The sequence below is a fragment of the Oncorhynchus clarkii genome, chromosome 7, assembly GCF_045791955.1.
Source record: "Oncorhynchus clarkii lewisi isolate Uvic-CL-2024 chromosome 7, UVic_Ocla_1.0, whole genome shotgun sequence".
In the NCBI taxonomy this organism is placed as follows: Eukaryota; Metazoa; Chordata; class Actinopteri; order Salmoniformes; family Salmonidae; genus Oncorhynchus; species Oncorhynchus clarkii.
In genome coordinates, this window is record NC_092153.1 from 77,059,807 (window position 1) to 77,082,512 (window position 22,706).

At 41.1% G+C, this 22,706-nt stretch overlaps 2 protein-coding genes across 2 annotated transcripts in view; both read left to right on the forward strand.

The window, feature by feature from the left end:
• Window positions 1-8,269: 8,269 nt before the first annotated feature.
• Window positions 8,270-15,586, forward strand: LOC139414463 (mannosidase beta like). The gene is given in 2 exon segments (XM_071162377.1): window positions 8,270-8,431; window positions 15,476-15,586. Coding segments are annotated over 2 exon segments (273 nt in total).
• A 5,485-nt stretch (window positions 15,587-21,071) lies between these two features.
• The window catches only part of LOC139413867 (proto-oncogene tyrosine-protein kinase Src-like), a 30,268-nt gene continuing 28,633 nt past the window's right edge, over window positions 21,072-22,706 (forward strand). The window contains exon 1 of the mRNA XM_071161695.1: window positions 21,072-21,464. The gene's annotated coding sequence lies outside the window, so the exon portion shown is untranslated. The remainder of the gene's footprint in view (window positions 21,465-22,706) is intronic.

Consider the following 22,706-nt stretch of genomic DNA (forward strand, 5'->3'; position numbering starts at 1 on the left):
TCTAATATACCAAATATGGTATCCAACTTTGCTCCGCCCCATTGGTCTCCAGGTCGCAGTCGGCTGCGACAGAGCCTGGACTCAAACCAGGATCTCTAGTGGCATAGCTAGCACTGCAATGCAGTACCTTAGACAACTGCGCCACTTGGGAGGTGTCAGATAAATGTCGTCACAGCTGTACATTTCATTGTATTTTCTATAAGACTTCTAATGATTGTTGTTTGTAGTTTAACATTACACCCATTATTTATGTGGAAATAGTGCACGCTTTTCATTGATGAAAAATAAATACACAAATAACTAACATTTGTTTAAATAAAAAAGGGTCTGTCCAATGAACATCAAGGTGAGGCTGTCTAAACAGGGCTGAACCATGAGGGTCTGTCCAATGAACATCAAGGTGAGGCTGTCTAAACAGGGCTGAACCATGAGGGGCTCTCCAATGAACATCAAGGTGAGGCTGTCTAAACAGGGCTGAACCATGAGGGTCTGTCCAATGAACATCAAGGTGAGGCTGTCTAAACAGGGCTGAACCAATGAGGGGCTCTCCAATGAACATCAAGGTGAGGCTGTCTAAACAGGGCTGAACCACGAGGGGCTTTCCAATGAAAATCAAGGTGAGGCTGTCTAAACAGGGCTGAACCACGAGGGTCTCTCCAATGAACATCAAGGTGAGGCTGTCTAAACAGGGCTGAACCACGAGGGGTGATCAGATGCAGTAGGTTGAAAAGAAGGTACTTTCCCCTTGGCTGAGAACGTCTACGTTCCCCTCTGCCTTCTAGTGGCTGCTTCTTGCAGGTACCTGCACCATCGCTCAGCTCATCCTTGGCTGAGAACGTCTACGTTCCCCTCTACCTTCTAGTGGTTGCTTCTTGCAGGTACCTGCACCATCGCTCAGCTCATCATTGGCTGAGAATGTCTACGTTCCCCTCTGCCTTCTAGTGGCTGCTTCTTGCAGGTACCTGCACCATCGCTCAGCTCATCCTTGGCTGAGAACGTCTACGTTCCCCTCTGCCTTCTAGTGGCTGCTTCTTGCAGGTACCTGCACCATCGCTCAGCTCATCCTTGGATTTGTATGCTTTATGTGCTGGAAGGTACTTCTCCTGTTTAAAAAAGGTTCAAAAAGATTATAAACAAACAAAAACTTAAATCTAGCTAATACAAATCTCGTGAGCAACAATTGAGTAATGACCTAGAGTAATAGTAGTGAATAACAGCATAGCAGGCTATTATTGTGTTTTTCTATCCCTTCCCTATACAAATAGTCTCCAGAGGCCTTGGAAGCAGACTGTCTCTTCCTCTCTTGCCGTGTGATATGAACATAAATGGGGGAACCGTTGTTCTTGACGTCCGTTGCATTTACCTGCCTGTGTGGTTCTGGTGAGGTGGTAATCAGAAATGATGGACAAACTATCCTTCCGTCGAGGTTTGAATTCCTCATCAAAGTCAAATTATAGCTCAGAGACCAGGTCACTAGTAAATGAGACGTCCATTTTTTTGGAATGCCAAAGAGATGTTTCCATAGGCAGGAGATGGTGGAGGCACTGGGCTCCCAATCTGTACAGGAGATGGAAGGAGCCTCAACTGATGCACATTCCACATATACTGTAGCTCAAGCATAAAACAATCATTCAATATGTAGGCTATTTTGTATTTGGTTAAATTGCTAAGTAATGACATCCTACAGTGACTATGTCTATAGGCCTGATTTAGCACCTTGATATCTCTTTCTACACAAAATGAACTGATGCACAATCCTTACCAGCACAGAGCAGGGTGGAAACAGCAGTCATTATAAGCATCACAGCCCATGTTTAGGTTCTGAGTCAGGCCACTTGAAAGCTGTTTCAGCACTGGGCTTGACGGCTTCATCTTTCAGGTCCTTCAGGAGGAACTGTATGGCAGAGGGACAACCAATACAGTTGATTGGCTCCCACACATTCATCTCATCAACCAATGGAGAGATGTTATTAGATGCTTGGGAATATCTACCTATCTATCTATCTATCTATCTATCTATCTATCTATCTATCTACAATGCCTTCGGAAAGTATTCAGACCCCTTGACTTTTCCCACAATTCGTTAGGTTACAGCCTTATTCTAAAATGTATTTAAAAAAATATTTTCCCTCATCAATCTACACACAATACCTCATAATGACAAAGCAAAAACAGTTTTTTTGAATTTTTGCTAATTTATTAAAAATAAAAACCTGAAATATCATATTTACATAAGTATTCAGACCCTTTACTCAATACTTTGTTGAAGCAACTTTGGCAGCGATTACAGCTACAAGCTTGGCGCACTTGTATTTCGAGAGTTTCTCCCATTCTTCTCTGCAGATCCTCGCAAGCTCTGTCAGGTTGGATGGGGAGAGTTGCTGCACAGCAATTTTCAGGTCTCTCCAGAGATGTTCGATCGGGCTCAAGTCCAGGCTCTGACTGGGCCACACAAGGATATTCAAAGACTTGTCCCGAAGCCACTCACTCCTGCGTTGTCTTGGCTATGTGATTAGGGTCATTGTCCTGTTGTAAGGTGAAACTTTGCTCCAGTCTGAGGTCCTGAGTGCTGTGAAGCAGATTTTCATCAAGGATCTCTCTGTACTTTGCTCCGTTCATCTTTGCCTCAATCCTGACTAGTCACGCAGTCCCTGCCGCTGAAAAACATCCCCACAGTATGATGCTGCCACCACCATTCTCCGTTCTCCATATTTGCTTTTTTTAATGCAATATAATATTGATATTACAATTTAGAAACGGATTAACGTGGTGTCCTGGTTGTTTGCTAAACCATGAATAATTGTATCTAGAGGATTCTGTGAATTCTGAAAATGATGATGATGCATTGGTGTCACAGACAGAAGGGGAAACCCAGACACGTCACAGGGGCTATGAAGCTGAAGCATCCGTTTAGAACCTTTTCTCACCATCAAATATGGTAGTGAGAGGAAGTCAATTCGCGGGTAATGGGAGAGGATGGAACTAGGTGAAACTGGGCTGACAGTCTTCTAATTGTATCATCGATGAAACATCTGATCTCAATCCATTTTTATTTTCCCAAAACTAAACTCTGTTACGAACACAGTATACTAACATTTATAATATTGACGATCTACCAAAGTTTTACAAAAATGCGTTGGTTAGAAGGGAGTGCAAGGGCGAATTGTTTGTGCACACGAGCACTCTACAGATGAGAGGTCCCCTGACAGAAACTTGCAAATACACGCTACAACGCGCCAATAGGATCTTGCTAGCTCGTGCTTGGCTTTGCCCACCTCCTTGCTTGTTCTGCCCACTATGCTTAATTTGTTCCCACTGTAAACGACACAGATGAACTATCTTGGGGTAGTTATAAATATCTTTGTTTTGTATTGTGACCCTGTATTGTTTAATCGGCATGGAATTCTAATTACAATCAAGTGTTGGAGATCTGTAAAGTTCTGTTTGTTGAAGAAAAATATAATGATGTCTCTTGTAGGATCATTTGATCATTTTAATTTACTGGTCTATTCGTTATATTTTTGTATCACATATAATCGAACATGTTTTATACAGTGTAACTGTTTATATAATCCTTCATTTAACCACATGTCTTCATGTGACTTTCGTTTCTAATATTGTGATTTTTTGCATGTTATAAATATAATTTACAACTTCTTTCCACTGTCTCAATTTTTTCATCTGTCAACTCATTTGGCAGAATCTTTCCACTGTCTCAATTGTTTCATCTGTTATCTCATTTGTCAGAATCTTTCCACTCTCTAATTTTTCTTCTTCTCTTATCTCATTTTTGCATGTTATATGCCTTAATATCATTTCCAACTTCATTCCATTGTCTCATTTTTTGTAATCTCTCATCTCATTTTGGTTAGATTATCTCTTGGTAAAAACATTTTCATGCTCTACAACATCCTTAGAGCACAACCTTTCCTCACACAGGAAGCGGTGCAGGTCCTAATCCAGGCATTTGTAATCTCCCGTATATACTACTGCAAATCTCTGTTGGCTGGGCTCCCCGCATGTGCCATCAAACCCCTGCAATGTATCCAGAATGGCGCAGCCATCATGTTCAACCTTCCTAACCCCCCCCCCCCCCCCCCATGTTACCCCGTCAAAGCTTGCATCATCTTCAGGTGCTTGCCTGCGGTGCAGAACGGGAAACTGCCCCTCTTTACCGTCAGATCATGCTCAAACCCTACATCCCAACTCGAGCACTCCGTTTCGCCTCCTCTGGTTTCTTGGCCCACCCATCCCTGTGGGAGGGCAGCTCCTGCCCAGCCGAGTCAAAGCTCTTCTCTTTCCTGGGACCCCAATTGTGGAACAAGCTTTCTCCTATCTTCAGCGCCCTGAGCGCCCTGACAACCCCCCAATGTATGTATTTATTTTAAAGAATACAAACAAAGTACTTGTCCCTTTTCCATTTTCCACCAACACTGACTTTGTTGATAAATACTTTGTTGTCTCACCTAGTTATGTTCAAATGAATGCACTAAGTGTATACCTCTGGATAAGAGCGTCTGTTAAATTACTAAAATGTAAAATATAAATTACAGTAGAGGGCGACGTTTCCCAGGGTTGGCCCTACTGTAGTTACTAGAGCCACACAGTCATAAGCCCCGCCTATTTCTACAATTTATCTTCCTAAAATCTTATTTCAAACCTATCCCTAATCGTAACCATGCTGCTAACCGTATACATAACACCAACCTTAAATCAAGACAAAAAATAACCTTTTTGTTTCAACAGCCAATTTTGACTCTGTGGTTATGGTTACTAGTGGAAACCCTTTATCGGGAATTCACATTAAATTAAGAAAGGAAGCGGATTCGACCCACAATGACTTGACTTCCGATGCAAATGTTAGCGCTGTATCATAATTTTTGCCCAGATACAAATTACATTGAACTCACGAATACTCAATGTTGTTTTTGGTGCTGTAAAAAGAACGAAGGACGAATTGAGTAAGTGCCCTAATAAGCTTTTCTTTGAAATTGTATGGTTAGATTCGCCGAATTAGTGATGGGCATTCCGGCTCTTTTCATTGAGCCTGCTCGTTCGGCTCAGTTTACAAAAAAAGAGTCGGCTCTTTTGGCTCCCAAACGGCTCTTTAAAAAAAAAAAATATTTGTAATTTTTTCAAGTCAAACAGTTTGCGATAGTTTGACTATGATTGGTGTTAAAACAATTCTAATTAAATTATTAAATGAAATCATACTCTACCTTAATCACAATGTATTTAAAAATGCATTGGTTTGTTATGAAAAAAGAATGCTATTAAACATTTGCATTTAAAGTATAACTTTATATACATAGTGCATATTTATATAGTGCATATAAATCTAACCATTCAAAACGAATACAATCTGAACAGCATCATAGAATATTGCACCATGTCAAAGAAAAATAAATAACATTTTGCAAAACTGCATCATCCAACAAATTGAAATAAATGAAAAAAAGAAGGATGCTATTACACATGTGCAATTAAAGTATAACTTTTTTTAATGTATATAAACGTACATATAAATGTAAAAATTCAAAACTAATACAATCTGAACAACATAATAATTTAATATTGCACCATATCAAAGAAAAATAAATAACAATGTGCAAACTGCAGCATCCCAGTTAAAACATGAAACTGGTCCCTCTTTTCTCTCTCTTCTTTAATGCCATGTTATAACCAGCAGCACACAGCAATGCTGACCATATTTAGCTTTTATGAGAGATTTGCATTCAGAAATGCAAGCTGCCTCACTTTCGAGGGGCTGATGCAGTTTCTTCTCTCAGTAATTATTTGTCCCGTTTTCGAGAAGACCCTCTCAGAGGGAACGGATGTGACCACTATGCAGTCTCCCTGTCTTGACTTTAGTAAGCCATGGGTAGACAGAGGCCTTGTTCTTTCACCAGCTCAGAGGATCTGCAGATCTTTGGGGGAGGGGCTCCTCCAAATAGGATCGGACCTCCATTATGGCATCTGCTGAGGGATTCCCTCGTGCTGCATCCCCAGTTGCTCTCTCGTCAAACAGCATCCAAACAGCAGATGTGGCACTACTGCTGGTGCTTCTGCTCCATCTTATCCCTCTTCTTCCTGATGCCCTGGTGCCTGAGCCAGCTGATTGCTGGGGCTGTCCCTCCCTGCTGCTGAGGTTATTCTTTGAAGAGCCTCATCAATCGCTCTGGCATCACTGAAGGCTAACTTCTTAAACCTGGGGTCAAGTGCAGCAGTTTCTGATAGCACGTGATTATATTCCATTTTGTGGAACTTTCTGTCCATTGATGAACATTGGGTGTCCATCAACTCTGTCACATGTCCTGTGGTTACATTTGCTTCTCTCTGGCGGCTGGCTGTGATTCGCTGCAGACCCTTACACAGGAGTATCATTTTTGACGCTGTCACATAGCTGGAAAGAGAGAACAGTTACTTATTAGTTCAGGGTCATGTTTTTTCAACTGATACTACATTCTCATCTACTGCTCATATACATATATAATACTGCATTAAATAATATGTAGTAATAACTGCTTACTGTACCTCTTTCCACTGATCTCCACAGTGACCCCTCCTCCACCACCTCCCATTCCTCTTGGGTCAGAGCATCAACAGGTGCATTGACAATGGCCAGGGTAGAGATGATGGCATCCTTTGACTCAAGAAACCACTTCAACATATAACATTTTGAATTCCACCTTGTAGTGCAGTCTTGTTTAGGCCTCAGATCAGGCATTCCCATCTGGTGTTGTGTGGACTTTAATTTGCTTCTGTGGAAGTATTCCACAGCTGCTTTCACTTTGTCCACAGTGGGCTTCATCACCTTCATCTCTTACAATCAGGTTGATTGTGTAGGAAAGACATGGATGATGGGTCCATTTTAAAATGTTCATGGCTTTGGTTATGTGAGCGGCATTGTCGCTAACACAACATAACACTTTTCCATCTACTTGCCAGAGAAGGCCACTCTCAACAGTTCCTCTGCCAAGTTCTCTGCGGTGTGTCTGTCACTGAACTCAAAGCAGTCCAGAAGACAGCTAGACATCGTAAAATCTTCAATGAAGTGACATGTAACTGACATGTAAGAAGTGATTACCCTTGATGTCCAGCAGTCAGTGGTAAGGCAAACTGCAGTAGCTTTTTGGACTCTTTCCCGCACTGAAGCTTGTGTGCTCTCGTACAGTTGTGGAATAAGTGATTTTGAAAGGCTTTTCCTGCCTCTGTCCTCCATCTAAAATGGCTGGAAATCAGTGGCAATCATTTTAGCCAATGCAATATCAATTTGGCCTTGTTTTGCTACAGACATAGACATTAGCATAAACTGGTCCATAGAAGACTGCGTTGCTGTGGGTCGCGGAGTAGGCCTACTTGACTGAGTGGATACATCTCCACGTGTGGAGGTGCTGGCTCCACCACTATCAATAGCAGGCCCGCTAGCTTCTCGAAGCTCCGCTACAGCTAGCTTCACAGTTGGGTGCACAGTTTGCATATGCCGGTGTAGGTTGTGCGTAGAACCAGCTTTATATGAGATTTTGTTTTGGCAAATTCTACACTGTGTTCTAACATTGTCTACATTATTAAAATGCATCCAAATGCTACTATGCTTCAGATTCATTTTCCAGCTTTTGTTTTCACAGCTGTCCTTCCTCTCTCTCCTCGGCTGCTAAGTGTGTGACTGTGAGTGAGTTTGCTCGGCCCTCCCTCACGCATCTTTGGTTCATTGGTTGGCACTGCGTGTCTGATTGACAGAAACAACAGGTGAGGCTGTTAGTCTGAGCAGACAGTTAGAACGAATGTGGGCGCTTGAGCATTTAGGCATATATTATTATATTTATTTTTTCATTCTTTGAATTAGTTAATTCTATTCATTTAAATATTTTGATTATTCATATCTTAATTTTAAAAGTATTTTTATAAATAGATAAGGCTCTTCTGATATGCGAGCCAGCTCCCAACGTTCACCTACAAGAGCTCGCACTTAGAGCCGACTCGTTCGCGAACGACCCATCACTAAGCCGAACAGCAAATTGTTCTTGGTGTTGTATCGAGACTGAGAGATGCGTGTCAACATGGTTGTAGCCACTGTTACATTGCAGCTGTTGTAAACAGCAACGTGGGCAAAAGTACTGCGTGTATTACAGTATGGTCTTTGATGATTTTGCAAATATAGTTTTGAGTTTTGTAGCCAAACAATGTAAAATCACGAAAGCATTGCAGGCTAATCCTTGTTTTCACAAATGTCATGTTCTTGCACACAGGGAACAGAACGTAGGCTACTATGTCTGCAGAACTAGACCTTTCACCTCCAGAGGTACCTGACCCCACCTTGCTCGAGAGCCTCCTGGACAATGAACTCTTTCTGGGAGCTATTGTCCAACTCCTCTGCATCTTGGCTGTCATAATACCCACCTCCAACTGGTATGAACAGGTACAGTAGACGGTTCTTCTGTTGGCAGTTAACATTTTGTAATAATAACAATAATAATAATAGCGATAATAATAATAATATTGTAATTGTTTAATGTAGGTTTACTTATGGCATTATGTATGAAAGCCGTAGACCTATAGGCCTGATCGTTTGTATTTTTCCCTTTTGTCTTATTGTAACCTCGTCCCCAGGCTCGAATTGCTGGTGCATAGAGCCTGGTAACACTGTGCCACAAAGTGGGACTTGAAAGGGGTTTGCCTAAACAGCAGACTGCTGCCATGGTTACCCCATGGCTATTCAGTCTGAAAGAAGTCTGACTAAAAAAGACAAGAGTCTCTACAAGCCAGAATGTTGAATAAAATTATATTCACACTTTACCGGCTGTCTGTGCTGTTGGTCCTTTTGATGGTAGGAGGTGAAGATCCACGGGAAAGTGTTGTTTACCCTATTTTTTGAGGCGCCGGGAGGTTCTGTCGCTTGTGATTTCAATCTCTTGAAGCGTTGCATGTGATGCACAATATGTAAACAATAGCCGAATGTGACCGAATGTAGTCGACCAAAACACGTTTCCTCGCAATCAGCTGGAAGTGTTTGTGAAATTTGCCAGCTGATGATGGGAGAATATTCAATCTGTGGTTCGGTTAGGCCATATTGTGCAAGTGTTTGTCTGGTGCGAATTGTGTCAGTATTGAAAATAGAAAACCGGAAATACAAGTGGATTCAGGGATCAAGTGTAGCTGGAGCTGGGCCCAGTGTTGCCAACTCCTCAGTAAGGAAAGCAGCTATTGGCTATCCTAAAAGTCGCTAGAAGTCGCTAAATGACGCCATCACCTAATTTGTATAATTGGTAATGTGCATGTAATTGTGATGGAAGCTGTAGGAGAGAGGAATAACATTGTGGGAGAGATAAAAAGTGAGTAAAAAACACTCTACATATGTTTAGAACTACAAATGAATTTTCTTCTGTCGATTCTTGTTTTTTTTAATGTCACAATTCCAACCCTCCTTTATCCGGGCTTGGGACCGGCAAAAGTGACCCAAAAAGAGACACTCTGGCGGAGTTACTTCGTTTAAAAATATATATATATATTTTATTTTTCTTAATTTGGTTTGGTTTCAACCTTATGGTCCTCTTAGGAGCCTACAACAAGTCACAGTAAAACACAAACATTTATAATACATACAATTTTGTAATCAATCTACATTAACAATCTAAATGGACCAAAAAGAGACAATAGAAAAAACTGTCAATGTGAGAAAAGTATGGTAACTAGTCTGGCCCTAATTCAGGTTAATTTATTTTTTTGAATGTAAGCCAGGGTGGGATCAGCCAGCCATGCGCGATTCATTTGCAGTCTGGATGCGGAGGGGTGAACATCTCCTGCACTGACTGCAGCTGGGAGGGACTGCTGCGCGAGGACTGGGCTGCCTGTGAGGGCTTTGGGACGGGGTGGGGCCCACGAACAGTAAGAATGATATGTGCTTTCACGTCAGAGTCTCCAAAAAACCCCAGAAAAAGTCACTAGATTTGTCGCTAGTCTCTTTTTTGAAAATGTTTCGCTAGAGTGGTCTGAATACTCGCTAAATATAGCGACAAAGTCGCTAAATTGGCAACACTGGCTGGGCCTAGCTTATGCTGGATGCTAACAGAGGTGAAAGAAATGCCACACACTTTCCCTCTTTCAATACACTGTTTAAAAGGGGTATACCGGGTGTACTCTCTGCCTGAAAGAGATCAATTATGCCAACAAAGGGTATCATGCTCTGCTGGCACATTGTAGAACAGATGCCCACAGGCAGAAAGTGTACAATGTCATAACGTGCAGTGTAGCCCAAAGATATTGCTTTAGTTGTGTTAAACTTGACAGTAACACTTTTGGGTGAGTGAGGGGGGATTATTCCATTTTTACTTAGTGAACGTTATTTTTGCACACATGTAGCCTTGTGCACTTGATCGATGTCTAATATGGTAGCCACTATAATAGAGCAAAAATAGAATGCCTGTTTGTTTCATTCTATTTCTACTTTAAGAATGTTTTTTTCCCCCAAGTGCAATATTTAGATGTGTGTGATCACAAGTGTTCTATTATAAAGACTGTCATGGCTAACTGCAATATTAGTGTATTGTTTTTCCTCAAGACTTGAGTGTCATTTGCAGTAAAGTCTAGGCAACAAATAACATTGGATTGTTTTCTTTACGTTGTTTTATCTGTGAGTTAGGTTTACATGAACCACTTTTTATTTTACACACAGAGACTGATCATGTAGATCATATTCTGTGTTGTTTAATTAGTTAAAAACACTGGGCTCCCAAGTGGTGCAGTTGTCTAAGACACTGCATTTCAATGTAAGAGCTGTCACTATAGTCCCTGGTTCAAATCCAGGCTGCATGTGATTGGGTCCCATAGAGCAGTGCACAATTGGCCCAGTGTCGTCTGGGTTTGGCTGGAGAAGGTTGTTATTGTAAATAAGCATTTGTTCTTAACGGACCTATCTGGTTAATTAAAAAAATGTAAACTTGCGTTTCCCCCTGGCAGATTTTTTTGTTGTTGCAAGTTTCAGTGTCACCTTTTTGGGCCCTCAACAGTTTGCATCCCTGACTGAAGATCATAACCCTTCCCTGTGGATATTTTGTATCAGATTACATCCGACAGGTATAGTACGTTGAAATTTAGATTCTTCAACATTCGGACTTGTAATGGGACTGTTTGGGAATGCTGAGTCTACATGTTAGAGACAAGTGTAAGTCTTTAATTCTCTGTTTCTGAAAGTGGCTAGATAGGGGTGTGGTTAAAATTCATGCGGGAGAGGGAACGAACCCTACAGCTGTATTTGATGGGACAATTGGTAAAAATCTACAATAAAAAATAAAACAAAATACCATATTGTTTTTGGGGTGCCCAATTGAGTTCGGTCATATAACGTTTATATGTGAAAACTATTTATAAGATGAGCTCACAACCTTGGAAGTCCACATGTGTTGTAGTGGGGAGGTTCTAAGGGTTATCCTAGATGGTGATGACAGAGAGATCATCCAATTAAAACCGATGGCTTTTTTTGCCGCTCCTGTCATATAGAGGATTCGATTAATCTCTCGCGGGCACCTGGCTAGGTGTGTTTTTGCACAGGCTGAAAGTTGACTGCATTCGATTTGGAGCCTGGCTGCCTTTAGGGGTAAGCCAAGTGCCCCTTTCAAAGCCCTTTCACAGCGAAGTCAGCTCTAAACAAAAGTGACACATTAAAGTAAGTGGAGTAATGAGTAGGATTCTGTGTTTTCATATGCAAAGGTGATTGCTTTTCATCCCAATGAAAACTAGTTTGAAATTTCAAACATTTATTTTCTGGAAAATGCTCCATGTTGCCTTGTTGACAACATGATCGAGCGGTTCAGATTACCGTACCATTTGAGAAGGGCGCTCCTCCCTCCCCGCTTTCGCCCGATGTACCCCAGGCCAGATTCATTTAATCCGCCTGTAGACTCCCAGTCAAATTCCATTCTGAGTCGCTGTGAAACCAGACGTCCAAGACGGCTGGTGGGTGAGAATAGTCCGATTGTAGTCTGCTTATTGAACTTTTGCTACTGTTACTGTTTCACATGTCTCTAAACCATTCATAGATGCTAACTACCTTTAGTGCCTATTGATGAAGATATCAAATCAAATTTATTTATAAAGCCCTTTTTACATCAGCTGATATCTCAAAGTGCTGTACAGAAACCCAGCCTAGAACCCCAAACAGCAAGCAATGCAGGTGTAGAAGCACGGTGGCTAGGAAAAACTCACTAGAAAGGCCATAACCTAGGAAGAAACCTAGAGAGGAACCAGGCTATGAGGGGTGGCCAGTCCTCTTCTGGCTGTGCCTCGTGGAGATTATAACAGAACATGGCCAAGATGTTCAAATGTTCATAGATGACCAGCAGGGTCAAATAATAATAATCACAGTGGTTGTCGAGGGTGCAACAGGGCAGCACTTCAGGAGTAAATGTCAGTTGGCTTTTCATAGCCGATCATTCAGAGTGTCTCTACTGTTCCTGCTGCCTCTAGAGAGTTGAAAACAGCAAGTCTGGGACAGGTAGCATGTCCGGTGAACAGGTCAGGGTTCCATAGCCGCAGGCAGAACAGTTGAAACTGGAGCAGCAGCACGGCCAGGTGGACTGGGGACAGCAAGGAGTCATCAGGCCAGGTAGTCATGAGGCATGGTCGTAGGGCCCAGGTCCTTCTCCGAGAGAAAGAAAGAAACCGAGAGAATTAGAGAGAGCATATTTAAATTCACACAGGACACCGGATAAGACAGAAGAAATACTCCAGATATAACAGGCTGACCCTAGCCCCCCGACACATAAACTACTGCAGCATAAATACTGGAGGCTGAGACAGGAGGGGTCAGGAGACATTGTGGCCCCACCCGACGACACCCCCGGACAGGGCCAAACAGGCAGGATATAACCCCACCCACTTTGCCAAAGCACAGCCCCCACACCACTAGAGGGATATCTTCAACCACCAACTTCCTGAGACAACTTCCTGAGACCATCCTGAAACAAGGCCGAGTATAGCCCACAAAGATCTCCGCCACGGCACAACCCAAGGGGGGCACCAACCCAGACAGAAAGATCACTGACTCAACCCACTCAAGTGACTAGTGGGTTGAGGGATGGCATGGAAGAGCACCAGTAAGCCAGTCACTCAGCCCCTGTAATAGGGTTAGAGGCAGAGAATCCCAGTGGAGAGAGGGGAACCGGCCAGGCAGAGACAGCAAGGGCGGTTCATTGCTCCAGTGCCTTTCCGTTCATCTTCACACTCATGGGCCAGACTACACTCAATCATAGGACCTATTGAAGAGATGAGTCTTCAATAACGACTTAAAGGTGGAGACCGAGTCTGCGTCTCTCACATGGGTAGGCAGACCATTCCATAAAAATGGAGCACTGTAGGAGAAAGCCCTGCCTCCAGCTGTTTGCTTAGAAATTCTAGGGACAGTTAGGAGGCATGCGTTTTGTTACCGTAGTGTACGTGTAGGTATGTACGGCAGGACCAAATCAGAAAGATAGGTAGGAGCAAGCCCATGTAATGCTTTGTAGATTAGCAGTAAAACCTTGAAATCAGCCCTTGCCTTACAGGAAGCCAATGTAGAGAGGCTAGCACTGGAGTAATATGATACATTTTTTTGGTTCTAGTCAAGATTCTAGCAACCGTGTTTAGCACTAACTGAAGTTTATTTAGTGCTTTATCCGGGTAGCCGGAAAGTAGAGCTCTAACCTAGAAGTGACAAAAGCATGGATTAATTTTTCGGCATCATTTTTGGACAGAAAGTTTCTGATTTTTGCAATGTTACGTAGATGGAAAAAAGCTGTCCTTGAAACAGTCCTGATATGTTCATCAAAAGAGAGATCAGGGTCCAGAGTAACGCCGAGGTTCTTCACTGTATTATTTGAGACGACTGTACAACCATTAAGATTAATTGTCAGATTCAACAGATCTCTTTGTTTCTTGAGACCTAGAACTAGAATCTCTGTTTTGTCCGAGTTTAAAAGGAGAACATTTGCAGCCATGGTGCAAAAGGATCGGTTGAAGTAGAGTCGGACCAAAATGCAGCGTGGCTATTGCGATCCATGTTTATTTAACAATGATGAAACACGAACTGTACAAAAACAATAAACGTAATGTGAAAACCGAAACAGCCTAAACTGGTGCAAACTGACACAGAGGACACTAAGAACAATCACCCACGAAACACCCAAAGAATATGGCTGCCTAAATATGGTTCCCAATCAGAGACAACGATAAACACCTGCCTCTGATTGAGAACCACTTCAGACAGCCATAGACTTCACTAGAACACCCCACTAAGCTACAAACCCAACACACCACATACAAAAACCCATGCCACACCCTGGCCTGACCAAATACATGAAAATAAACACAAAATACTTCGACCAGGGCGTGACAGCGAGTGACACCGGTTAAGCATTCCTACAGCATTTCCCTCCAGAAGCCATGAGAAAGTTGTCTGGCTGTGGGGACTGTGCGAGGGGATTTATACTACCATCTGTACTTATTGGTGGTACAGACCCTGTTTCATCCTTTCCTACACTGAAATTACCCGTGCCTAACAATTGCGTCTGAAGCTGGGCTTGCAGCACGTTCTCCTGTATATTATGAGTACAGCGACTGAAATTAGAAGGCATTATGTTAATGTTACTACTTAGCTTCGGCTGGTAGAGGTCCTGACGAACCACGTCCAGATAAATCGTCCGAAGTGAAAAAGTTGAATGAAAAAATGTTGAGCGAGGGAACTACTAAAAATATAAACAGTAACAGTAAAAACCGTAAAGTTGTCAGGTAGCAAAGTAAGGTTAGCAACAAAACGCACAGCAGCACGTAAACCAGTCTGCAAGTTGTGACCGGAAATGACGATCTAGGCGATTTTTTTTTTGTTGACATCCGTCTCTTGCCAGGGGACTTCTGTTAAGAAACCCAACGTTCGGTGTGAACGTTAACACGCATCGCTTGCGGTACGGTTTTGGAAACATAAGAAAGTAACTTTCATATCAGCGAGGAATCATTTTCCCAAAAGCAAAAAGTTAAATTACTACACACCTTTTTATAGAGTTAGGGTTCCCACGTGGCCATATCTCGATGTTACAGCGCTTGTTTACCGAAGACTAATTAGCTATCTAGCGTGCTCTGAACACCTGTGTGTAAGCTAACTGGGGAGGAAGTGTAGGTAGCGGAAGTGTAGTTTGTCAACTGGAGACGCGCAGCGTATCGATCTGTGCAAATCTGCTACAGTAAGTGTATATTTTTTATTTGAAAGGGTCTTTCTCACTGATATGAAAGATTTCAAAAACCGTAACGCAAGCGATGATTATTGACATTTCTAAATGTTAAAACACAGTGTCAGGATTGCAGTTCACATGGAGCCAGCCATGAGCGATGCGAACCGCTGAAAACCCTGGGGAGAAGGCAGAATGCCGCTTTGAGTTTCTGAGAGCTACTGTGTCTCTCGAGTGTCACTGGGACAGTGAGACTCAGTCTGTTTTATCTTCAGGAGGAGACGGAGCCAAATGACTTTCAATTGAAGCCTGCTGACCTGAATAAGAAGTCCAAAGGACCTGTGCCCGAGATTTGTCAGAAACGAAAGAATGAGAGCAAGAAGAAGAGATAGGTGTGGTGTGTTTGTGTAGGATTGGGTGCTGTGCGTGCAGTTCATCCAAGATTATTGTAACATTTCAAATTATGTAGACAGAATCATTTTTGTTTCATCAAATGCAATCAATGGGTGTCTCTACCTTGATTTATGAAAGAAGAGAAGCACACTGTTTATTCAACTACTCAGCTATCAATTGTAATTTTCCAAGGCCTAAACACAACAATAAACATTTGGGGACCTATGTAATCATTTTTTTTTATTATTTAATTTTGTGTGCATTTTATAACCAACATTTCTGTAAAAAAAACAAATAAGAACCTCATGATTTTGTATTTGTTTAACCTTTGTTTAACTAGACAAGTCAGTTAAGAACAAATTCCTATTTGCAACGACAGCCTAGGAACAGTGGGTAGAACGACCTTTTACCTTGTCAGGTCGGGAAGTCGATCTAGCAACCTTTCGGTTTCTGGCCCAACGCTCTAACCACTAGGCTACCTGCCTCTCCAGGGAGAATGCTGTTTTGGGTTTTTGAGAGCTAATGTGTCTCTTGAGTGTCAGTGGGACAGTGAGACGAAACGAAAGAAAGAGACCAAGAAGAAGCGATAGGTGTCGCTCTCAAATAGATCTCTGTTATATCAATATGAAGTTTCAAAAAATAAATACAACTGTACTTTTTTCATCTTTCAATTTCTCATTCCGCCTTATACAGGCCTTCAGAAAGTATTCACACCCCTTGACTTTTCCCACATTTTGTTGTGTTGCAGCCTGAATTAAACATAGATTAAATGGAGATTTTATTTTGTCACTGACTTAAACAACATAGGCACTAATGTCAAAATGGATTAACATTTTTTATTTTATTGTTACTAATTAATAAAAAATTAAATGCTGAAATGTCTTGAGTCAGTAAATATTCAACCCCTTTGTTATGGCAAGCCTAAATAAGTTCAGGATTAAACATTCGCTTAACAAGTTACATAAGTTGCATGGACTGTGTGCAATAGTGTTTAACATGATTTTTGAGCGATAATATTGAAATGGAAGGAGTATCAGACCACTGCAAATCTACCAAGACCTGGCCGTCCCTCTAAACTTTCAGCTCATACAAGGAGAAGACTGATCAGAGATGCAGCCAAGAGGCCCATGATCACTCTGGATGAACTGCAGAGATCTACAGCTGAGGTGGGAGACTCTGTCCATAGGACAACAATCAGTCGTATATTGCACAAATCTGGCCTTTATGGAAGAGTGGCAAGAAGAAAGCCATTTCTTAAAGATATCCATAAAAAGTGTCGTTTAAAGTTTGCCACAAGCCACCTGGGAGACACACCAAACATGTGGAAGAAGGTGCTCTGGTCAGATGAAACCAAAATTGAACTTTTTGGCAACAATGCAAAATGTTATGTTTGGCGTAAAAGCAACACAGAACACACCATCCCCACTGTCAAACATGGTGGTGGCAGCATCATGGTTTGGGCCTGCTTTTCTTCAGCAGGGACAGGGAAGATGGTTCAAATTGATGGGAAGATAGATGGAGCCAAATACAGGACCATTCTGGAAGAAAACCTGATGAAGTTTGCAAAAGACCTGAGACTGGGACGGAGATTTGTCTTCCAACAAGACAATGATCCAAAACATAAAGCAAAATCTACAATGGAATGGTTCAAAAATAAACATATCCAGGTGTTAGAATGGCCAAGTCAAAGTCCAGACCTGAATCCAATCGAGAATCTGTGGAAAGAACTGAAAACTGCTGTTCACAAATGCTCTCCATCCAACCTCACTGAGCTCGAGCGGTTTTGCAAGGAGGAAGTCTCTCGATGTGCAAAACTGATAGAGACATACCCCAAGCGACTTACAGCTGTAATCGCAGCAAAAGGTGGCGCTACAAAGTATTAACTTAAGGGGGCTGAATAATTTTGCACGCCCAATTTTTCAGTTTTTGATTTGTTAAAAAAGTTTGAAATATCCAATAAATGTCGTTCCACTTCATGATTGTGTCCCACTTGTTGTTGATTCATCACAAAAAAATACAGTTTTTTATCTTTATGTTTGAAGCCTGAAATGTGGCAAAAGGTCGCAAAGTTCAAGGGGGCCGAATACTTTCGCAAGGCACTGTATCTGTAAGGTCTCTCAGTCAAGCAGTGAATTTCACACACAGATTCATTCAACCACAAAGACCAGGGAGGTTTTCAAATGCCTCACAAAGAAGGTCACAAATTGGTAGATGGGTAGAAGAAGAAGAAGAGAAAAGCAAATGTTGAATATCCCTTTCAGCATGGTGAAGTTATTAATTACACTTTGGAGGGTGTATCAATACACCCAGTCACTACAAACATACAGACGTTACCATGGGGACTTTAAACAGTTACATGACAGGAGAAAACTTAGGATGGAACAACAACATTGTAGTTACTCCACAATACTAACCTGAAAAGAAGGAAGCCTGTACAGAATAAAAAGTATTCCCAAACATGCATCCTGTTTGCAACAAGGTGATTTAAGTTATACTGCAAAAAAATATTGGCAAAGCAATTCACTTTTTGTCCTAAATACAAAGCATTATGTTAAAAAAATCCAATACAACACAATGAATATCACTCCATTATTTTCAAGCATAGTGTCTATATGTTATGGGTATGCTTGTCATCATTAAGGATTGGAGAGTTTTTGAGGATAAAACAAGAAATGGAATGGAGCTAAGCACAGGCAAAATCCTAGAGGAAAATCTGGTTTTGTTTGCTTTCCATTAGACACCGGGAGATTAATTCACCTTTCAGCAGGACAATAACCTAAAACACAAGGCCAAAGCTACACTGGAGTTGCTTACAAAGAAGACAGTGAATGTTCCTGAGTGGCTGAGTTAGAGTTTTGACTTAAATCTACTTGAAAATCTATGGCAAGATCTGAAAATCGTTGTCTAGCAAAGATCAACAACCAATTTGACAGAGCTTGAAGAATTTTGGGCAAATGTTGCACAATCCCGGTGTTCAAAGTTCTTAGAGGCTTACCCAGAAATACCCAGATGCTTCTACAAAGTATTGACACAGGGGTGTGAATACTTATCTAAGTGTATGTAAAAAACTGTTGGTCACTAAATCCGGCTATAAGGACCATGTAAAAACAGTTGACTGGTATGCCCTCACCCATCTGAGCGGCCGGCTGTGAATGCCCTCACCTGCTATATACTTATAGCTGATTGGTTTGGTTCTGTCCTCTATAGTGCTGTCCTGTTAGAACATGATGTTCAGGCCCATCACTGTTGTCTTGATAGTCACCACCACACACACACAGACACAGCTGTTTCCATTTGAAGATGTTAGTATGATTCTGGTAATCCGAATGACTTGGAATGTTATTGTTGTGGTTCTATAAGACAAAGATATGCACACATGTAAACAGTATTAGTTCATGATTATAACTATACAATATACATACAGCACTAGTCAAAAGTTTGGACACACCTACTCATTCCAGGGTTTTTCTTTATTTTTACCATTTTCTACATTGTAGAATAATAGTGAAGACATCAAAACTCTGAAATAACACATATCAAATCAAGTAGTAACCGAACAAGTGTTTAAAAAAAATTGAAATATATTTTATTTTTGAGATTCTTCAAGTAGCCACCCTTTGCCTTGATGACAGCTTTGCACACTCTTGGCATTCTCTCAACCGGCTTCATGAGGTAGTCACCTGGAATACTTGAAGGAGTTCCCACATATGCTGAGCACTTGTTGGCTGCTTTTCCTTCACTCTGCGGACCAACTCATCCCAAACCATCTCAATTGGGTTGAGGTTTTGTTATTGTGGAGACCAGGTCATCTGATGCAGCACTCCATCACTCTCCTTCTTGGTCAAATAGCCCTTACACAGCCTGAAGGTGTGTTTTGGGTCATTGTCCTGTTGATAAACAAATGATAGTCCCACTAAGCGCAAACCAGATGGAATGGCGTATTACTACAGAAGTCGTGAACTGGGCCTTTACTAGTATTAGCGTACTGATATAGACATATGTAGCTCAGTCAAAAACATATTTTCAGCATCTCTACTTTGGCAAAAAAAAAGGTAGTTGTAAAATGAAGAACAGTATCTTGCAGGATTCAATAGTTGTAAATATAAGAGTTGTTGCCCTGTCCCCTTCTCTGTGATGTCATTCTAACGGAATCCAGAAAGAACAAAACTGTGTCCTCAAACATTTACATCAAAATGTGCAAAGTTATGGGCAAAGACACAAAACATCCATATCAAATTAAATAATTTTCTTGATCAAATAACATGGCAGAAAAAAAAACAATTTTTTGCAGTATTAATTTAACATCCTTAAAAACCACTTAATGTAAATGTACATTACTATATTGTACAAAGGCTGGTCACCTAGGTTCGTACCTGTAGACCTTCTATCACCATGACGATAAACAATGCACAATACAGTATTTGAGTGCATTGACACATCAAGTGGTTTGTGATGATGTGGCTCAGTTGCTAGATCATGGTGTTTGCAATGATAGGGTTGTGGGTTTGATTCCCACAGGGGACCAGTATGATTTGCTCTGGATAAAAACTCAACTAAAATGGAAAAGGAATGAATAGACCATTTCAGTTTTCAAATATAAATAAATAGCATTTGCCAAGTATGTCAAGAAACTGTAAAACATATATCAAGCAAGTATTTTTATTTTCCACAAGTATTATCAGATTAACTGTTTTGTACAGATAATTATCAAACTCAAGTTACAAATACAGGTAAACACTCAAATATATTTATATACATTTTTTTCAGAAAAGTAGTGCACAGGGCCTTTACTATTCATGTATTATTAGGAATTAAAGCGTTTCCACCGGCATTTTTCGCCTAATTATTTTTTTACCGACACAACAAGATGCCACGTTGTCTAGTGTATTTTGTTTTGTCGACATTTGCAACGTTTACCGAGAAAATGTGCTGTTTCCATCAGGCCTGTCATGACATGTTTTATCCAACATGTACTTTACTTGCATAAAAGTTTTAATGGAAACCTGGTTAGAGACTCACTTTTCAGTTTTCCCAATTTTAATCCAACTAAAAGTAATCAAACGTAAAATTAGATACAGATAGTACAGTAATATCAAATGGGAAATGGATGGTAGAACGTGTTCCCTTGTCTTTCACAAACGAGTCCTAACCTAATACAGTATCTATTCCAAGATATAAGGACAGGTTTCCCAGACACAGATTAAACGTCCTATACTAAAAGCATGATCAATGAGCATAACATTTGTATTTAGTCCACGACTAGGCCAAATCTGTGTCCGGGAAACTGTCCCTAAATGGTTGTGTTTAAAAAATATGTTGATATTGGAATTGTCTACGTGAACTAAATTATTCAACGGAGCTACGCTGTATTCCTGACTCCATCCAATTGCGCAAAAAACGTAATTCATTCTCCCCTATCATACATATTGTGCTGTCTTGTTTCGTCAGTGATGCATAGTGATCTTGCCTTTTTTCCCTACAAGGCATGTTTTCACTATATCCCTCGTATATGGCTCCGGGATTAATTTCATAGCCCTAATTTATCACTTCGCATTTCATTAAACCTACTTAATTTTTACTGATATCCTAAACGGATGGATGTCCATTCCCACCGCCTACTTGCGTTTATTTTAGCGAATTGGGATCGCCACCGCAATCTGAGTTGTGCCCTCTGCTCAAGGCAATTCCCGTCATGACCTGTCTATTCTTTCAAATTCGCTAAATGGCATTTTCCTTCGGTACTAGTGTTCTCAAAGAAGTTGGACATAATTCGTTTTCGAATCCTTTTCATCAAATGAAGACTACTGTGGGGATTTGATTAGGTTCTTCACGCACTCTTCTGTGCCTTGCGTAAACCTCAAGACGCTTGCTTCAAAGGTAAGTGTTGATTAACCTCAAATATTTAGCTTTCACCGGGTGAAGGAATGTCAACACATTTTAGTAGAATACATTTTCTTGACGTTACACAAAGGATTCTTAATTCGACAGGGTTTCTATTGCTGGTTTCACATTGTTCCCACCCCACAATGTTTTATGTTGACAGTAGAATGTTAGTCTATTTCATAAAATGTGTACCCTTCCATTTATAGTGACTGTCGTTGACAGATTTAATCTCCCGCACAACCTACATGGGCTACTATAGTATCATGTATGTCTGACCCCTCGATTGAAATGAAGGTATAACAATAATCAATAAACACACACAGGCCATTGAAATTCAAAATGGAGTTGTAACAGCACCTGATTTGATTCATACAGTCCTATTATAGCCTACAAAGCACGTATTAATAGTAGTATGCATAAGAATGACCTGCACTAAAATACACCCTAGCCAATATCCATTTACAGTCACGAAATTATGTTGGGTTTTCCTATCAAAGGCGTGACCCAGCTTTCACCAATGGTGTTACAATACTGCATAGGACAACGTGCGTAAATAGTGACCGGCTGTGAGGAACATAATTTCTTTCGGGCTTTTTGGTTATACACTTATTATTATTATTATGATTTGGACAGAGACAACCCATACAATGTATGCCCCCCCCCCCAACCTCTTATTTTAGCTACAGCCTATATTTACTGGTTTGAATGAAACAGGTGTGCATCCCTGGGAATTTTGGCGTGGACTGTTCCCAAGTGTCAGCGTATCTGAATGGAGCCTATTGTTCCAGTCTGGCTGAACCACACCATTACATTATAATAGAATAACATAGCCGTATTGAAATGCTCCCATACACTGATTCATAACACCCTTACCAACATAAGAATAACATTTGCAAGTTGGCATATTTCTAATGTCAGAGGTGCAGCCTGTACTGCATGGCAATCTATTAATGTGCTGTTGAGTCTTTCTTTGTTGTTCGGCTTTTGTTGATGTGCGTTCCCTAAGGATTTATCCAAGGACTGAGATGGTTTCAATATAACCTATAGAATGTGTCTATTAAAAGGGAACAGAAGCCCAGTTCCTATTTCAGTCAGTTTTTATGGCTCATTGTCTGTCAATGGTTGATACTGTGTATCTACTTCCTGTTTTTACTGTGCAGAACATGGCTTGTTGGTTTAGGGACAGTACTGTACTAAGTGACGGACAGAGAAGGAAGTGGATCCAGCGCTGAGTTT